This window comes from Rhinolophus sinicus, linkage group LG01 (assembly GCF_036562045.2).
Source record: "Rhinolophus sinicus isolate RSC01 linkage group LG01, ASM3656204v1, whole genome shotgun sequence".
In the NCBI taxonomy this organism is placed as follows: domain Eukaryota; kingdom Metazoa; phylum Chordata; class Mammalia; order Chiroptera; family Rhinolophidae; genus Rhinolophus; species Rhinolophus sinicus.
This window is the reverse complement of record NC_133751.1, coordinates 78313368-78319367: the sequence shown is the minus strand read 5'-3', so window position 1 is coordinate 78319367 and position 6000 is coordinate 78313368. Positions and strand designations below refer to the sequence as shown.

General features: G+C 30.9%; 1 protein-coding gene across 7 annotated transcripts in view; it reads right to left on the bottom strand.

Moving 5' to 3' along the window:
* Window positions 1–960: 960 nt before the first annotated feature.
* The window catches only part of SENP7 (SUMO specific peptidase 7), a 115601-nt gene continuing 110561 nt past the window's right edge, over window positions 961–6000 (bottom strand). For 6 of the 7 annotated variants that reach the window (XM_074332581.1, XM_019711204.2, XM_074332590.1 and 3 more), the window contains 4 exons: window positions 5669–5712; window positions 5506–5574; window positions 4790–4940; window positions 2500–2780 (listed from right to left, as the gene is read on the bottom strand). In XM_074332581.1, coding sequence (XP_074188682.1) covers window positions 2643–2780; window positions 4790–4940; window positions 5506–5574; window positions 5669–5712 — 402 coding nt within the window. In that variant the 3' untranslated portion in view covers window positions 2500–2642. Of the gene's footprint in view, window positions 2781–4789; window positions 4941–5505; window positions 5575–5668; window positions 5713–6000 lie in introns of all 7 variants that reach the window. The other variant, XM_019711205.2, reaches the window with a different exon arrangement.

Below are 6000 nucleotides of genomic sequence, written 5' to 3'. Positions count from 1 at the left end.
ACACAGGGAAGCAGGGGCCTGTGTTTTCCAGAAAGGTTTTATACGGTCTGGTCAAGCAGGCCTTCAGAATATGCACATCCACTCTCAGTTCTCCCAGTTCAGACACAGTTTCACCATTTAAAAAAATGTTGAATACAGCTGACATTTCACATTTATTTTAGCTCAGTATATTTCCAAAGAAACAGTATTGAGAGAAAGAAAATTCAGGATAATTTCCTATGAATAAAAGGCTTAAGTTTCGTGTTAAGCCAAAAGTAATTAAAGTATAAATTAATAATTTTATATGACCAAAAAGTACGTGACAGTAGAAAGCTGAGGATAGAATATAGGTTGAAACCAGATTAAAAAGGGCTCTCTCTATATGATAAGACTAAACCTATTTTCCCCCTAATGTAAAAAGAAGCTGATTTTAAGAGGTATTAAACTGTTTCTAAGTCCTAGTTAAGTAATTGGATATGACTAAAAACGAAACAACAAAGAAACCCTACCTTTTTCTTTTTATCCCAAGACTTGTGAATTATAAATAATATTATCTTCTCTAGGAAAGCTTCTTCCCTGTGCACTGACAACCCTCTTACTACTTCTCTAACACCCCTCACTACCACACATGTGCACACATACACCCCGAGGCTGAACTGCCTCTTGTGCTCCCAAAGAAACTATGATTGTTTTCACCAGAGAATATTAAGACAGTTCATATGTCTACTTTTCTCGTTAAGACTATAAATGACTCAGAAATAAGAGCTGTCGTTCATTTTATTGTACCTGGCAAATTACCTGCTAAGGGTAGATACTTCAAAAATGTTCCCTGAACTGACAATCAAATTAAGTGTATGCTTGTTAAAACAGGAAGAAAAAATAATCTAAGCATCAGTTACATGATATGCACTGCCTATCGCACTATTCAAAATTTATTTCTAAGAGTGGCTCACATTTCTTAAGAAAAACATTACATCTCAATTTAATGAACTGGAAACATGTTTAATATAAAATGTTGATATTCTCAAAGCATTATTTCCACATGAATTTAGGAAAATGAATTTTAAACAGTCTTCAAAACATGATAAAGGACAGTGAGTGGTATCTTTGAAAAACACACAAAACAAAAAAGTTAAGAAATCACAAGAAGATGTATTATATACTTGCTTTCCCAAAATTAGATGTACAAAATTAATAGTCACCTAAAAAAGTCCCCTCCCACATACACACAAATTGGGAATGAAACATATTATTATAAGCATCTTTACAGGAAATTTCCAAAAGACAAATATCTTTAACAACATAAAGATGGTGTCAAGATTAATAAAAGTTTAAGAACACTGAGGCTTAACTAATAATCTCAATTCACATGATTTTGAAATAAAATGTTCCTATTTTTAGCTTTACCTTAAATTGTCTCTGCTTCAGTTTTATATACAGTTACAATGTAAGTCCAAGAGATGCTTAAAGCACAAGATTAAAATGATATTCTTAAAAAACATTATTCTTATTTGACAAAATACATTTTAATTGTCCCTCAAAATATTCCTGATAACATTAGAAGGTTGTGAAGTATTTATATAATACCACAATCATCACATGAATTCAGAACTGTTACCTGAACATTGAGTTAAAAAGAATCAACCTCCATGAGGATTACAGATCTCTAAAAACTACACTTTAAAAATATAAAAGCAATGAGAGTAATCTGGCTTTGCAAATGAATACTGGGTAATAGAGCTATAAAATTATATATTTAGTTCTAACAATAAATAAGAATTTGAGGGTAATTTTTTTAAGTTATGAGGACATCAATTTTACCTTCCATACTTATATAAACTGTGTACATATATTCTGGGGTAAAGTAAGTGTCAATATATAGCTATACTTCAAATAAACTAAGTTGAGCTACATATATAATTTTTAAAAACCTATTTTGGACAGCTAAATATTTTTGTTTCAATTTTTACCCTGAATGAACTAAATTCTCAGATTTCCCACATATGACATCAAAAGATGGAAAAAAAAATTACAGCAGAATAATGGTTTCATTTAGCAATTGAGAAAAATAAGCTGCGCTTTGAAAGACTGATTTTTTGTCATCTTCCTAACATTATGTCTTCTTTTACACTATACAGAAGGGATGCCGTAAATGGCATTTTCTGAAGCCTTGATACTAAATCCTTAAAAAAACAAAAAAATACACAGTATTCATACTGCATGCTTGAGCTGCAAAGAATAGAATTACAATATAATGTGACTTGTCAACAAATTTGACAAGCACTGGGGCTGGCACCAGGGAGAACCTAACTCCCCCTCAACTCCCAGTTATGTGGAAGTACAGATCACATAGTTTTATTATCTACAAAAACATTCCCACATTACATATGCTATTGCATAATCCAAGCATATTTAATCAGAAAAATATCAAATATTTATGAAATTTTAATTTCTATCTAATAAGTTTATGTATATTACCCCCATTTCTGTTCCATCAGATCCCAACAATTCTAATAATATACCTTATATATTTTAAATAATGTTCAATGACTTATAAAACTACTGCACGTTATTTTCTTCTCTGTGAGCTGCCTAACACAAATACTGGTAAGCAGCTTTCCAATAATCGTATAGAACATCTGTGCCATGTTTATACAGATTAACTAGCTACTGCTGCCCTTCTGTTGCTGTAAATGAAGTTTCAAAATGAGCTCTCGAATATCTTCCCGTTTGGTCTTTATTACATGACGAGGAAACCATTTCTCTAAATGAATTGGAAGTTCAAAGTTAACAATAGGGTCCTAGAGAGAGAAAAGAAAGAATGCAATCACTTTAGCAGTGTAATTCAAATTTGTTTTAATTTCATTTTTAAAAGAAATGAAAAATTGCTAACTGTATTTAAATAGCAGATTTACTGAGATATCATTCGCATACCATACAATTCACCTAAAATATTCAGTTGAATGGTGTTCAGTATATTTGCAGAGTTGAGTAAGTATCACCACAATCAATTTTAGAACATTTTCATTAAGCTGCTAACTTTTCATCAAAATTAAATACTGTCTGTTCCGTTACAATGCTGTTTTGGTGAATAGTGCAAACAGAATTAATAAATAATGATCCAGCACAATGCAGACGGCAGGTTGGTTTGAACACAATTTTTTTTCAATATGTTAATATTTTGAATCTATTAAAACAAAGGGAAAGCCTTAACAGTAAATGAAGAATCCTCCAGAAATGCCTTGTTTTAGTGCAAGAAACAGCCAATTTTATGGCTTCAAAGATGCTGTATTTTCTATCATATTAAGCTTAACCAGGAAGTTGCAAGTTGCAACTGCAAAGACCTTACCCCGTGTTTAAAAAAATAATTGCTGAAGAGGGTCATGTATATAAATTTGATGAAACTATTGGAATCCAGATGTAAGAAGGACTTACATCTTGAAGAAGGAATTAAGAGTCCCAGATATAATGCTGAAAGGATGGACTAACTGTCATTCTAGGAGCAAATGTCAGCAGAGATTTAACTACTCCATTTCAAGTATTTTTATTAGAAATAATATTGTTTTTGTTAAGGTTCAGTTACAAGTTCTACATGTTTTGAGTGGTCTACCCCAAATCTATTTCTTTTTGCCATCTTAGCTCAGTTCCATTAGTGCATAAATTTGTAAAACACAAGGTTTGGTTTTTTAAGTTTTTCCTTCAGGAATCTTAAATAGTGCTAAGGTCCTTTATTAGAAGATATTCTACTGACTGAGGCTATACAAAGTAGAATTATGTAACAGACTCAGAATATGTTATGTAATAAGGCACTTTGAATATTCTAAAATCAAAATCAAATCTCTTTGGAAAGAGTATTAGAAGACCAGAATTGTCACCCTATAATGAATTTCCAATATGGAATTAAAAAGGGGGGGAAAAAACCCAACATAACATTTAATGGTTTCCATAATGTGTACCATATTCTACTATTTAGTATCATTCCTCTCTAATTACACCAAAAGTTTCAACTACGTATTATAACCCTCACGCTTTGAAAGTACCTTTAAGGATTTTCCAAGAAACCATATAATCCAGTTCCTATACCTATCTTCATAAATAATACGAGCAATGACTGAAGTAATAAGCTGACAGTTCAAAAAGCAAAGAGTGATTCATTGCTATTTAAAATTTCTTCTTAAATAGATGATCTAGAAAATAATACCCATGCTTGTCATTGTACTTATGCAGCTTATGGTTTTCTGAGCTACTTGAATACATGAGTCTCTCAGCTCTAAAAATTTCTCTTCAAATTTCTGTCTGCCTTACTCTCCCTTCCACCACACGATGTAATCTTTCTGGAAGTCCAATTACATATACATTAGACTTTTTGACTGTATCACACTTGTCTCTTATGCTCTGTTCTCTTATTTGCATTCTTTTTTCTCTATGAGCAAGTTGGACACTTTCCATTGTCTTTTTCTGAAGTTCACTAATCCCATCTTCTGCTCTATCCAGTCCGCCATTAAACCTATCCAATAAATTCTTATTTTCAGATATAGCATTGTACGTTTTTAACGTGATTTTTTCTTAGTAGATTCCATCTCTTCATCTACTTTGCTTGTCTTTGACTATTTTCTTCAACACATTTAATCAAATCATTTTAAAGTTCTGATGTGCTAACTCCAATATCTGGATTATCTGCAGTTCCATTTCTTTTCTTTTCTTTTTTTCTTTCCTGATTACCTGTAATATTTCCTGCTTCTTTGCTTGCCAGTAATTTGTGATTATATGTTGGTAACTTAATAAGAAACTTATTTATATCTTTACATACCTTAAAGAAGCTTTCCACATATTGAAGTAAATATACTCCACAATCACTGCTATTATCTTGTTTAGGAACTTTAGGGCAAAGGTCCACCATGTTTATTTTGTTGAATTCACGATGAGTTTTTCGTTTAACTTCCCACTCTACCTCTAAATACCTTAAATCGTCAAAAAAATAGAATGACTTGAGTAGAAATACCTTTACTATTATGCAACACTTTCACAAAAGTGAAAACACATTTGAGGCTAGGTGTGCTACCTCAAGCTAGACCTTTTGAACAACACAACTTTCACAACTCAAAAACACAGTCATTTATATTACAAAGTAAAACTAACAAATTATTTTAAAACTTTAGCTGCTAGTTTTTTTCAAATCCTACAGTAAATTACAAAATTACATACACACACACAATAAGAATGTAAAAGTTATATTTTCTAAAGTGTTACTTTTGATAACCACTAATATTTGCAATGCTCCTTTGTAAAAGTATGCTTTTTGTTCAGTTGTGAATAAATTCCAAATTTACTTTTGCTATAATCTTTGACAAATACTTGAACATTAACACATAATAGGGGATATGTATTATTGATAAGTTTATAGGCCTCATCTAAACATAATAAAATATAATTCTGATATAGCGTTTTCAGTAATTCTTAAGATAGCTTCAAAATTATTGAGATGTTTTAGGTAACAGACTAAAAGGTAAAACTGTCATTACTTACTCTCGTAAATTCTGAACTGTGTTTTGTATAGAAGCAGCTTTCAAGGAGTCTAGTATGAGAATGCATGGCCTATGAAGAGCAAAGAAAGAAATCAAGATGTACATATTTGTATATAAAGTATATCTAAATATCTGAAATAAATATTATTATAGCACGTACCTACCTTTTACACATTTTCTTTGGTGTCGACATATTCTTCTCAGTATTCTGAAATAACATGAATTTTTATAACTTTGCAATTAAAGCTAATTTGAATAAATCAATATTCAGTTACTCTTTAAAATTAAAATTTCAAATAAGAGTTCTTCTCATCAACTGAAGTGAGCTAATTTTATTTTTCAAAATTCATTCATTAGTTTATATAGTTTATATAGTTTTACATGTGGCCTCAGAAAGCTATGGACCTTTAATATACTATGTCCTAAAAAATAACCTGGAACTTTAATTACTTCTATTCAAAGCTATCATCTTAAGCGAGTTTAACCTGTGCTTACA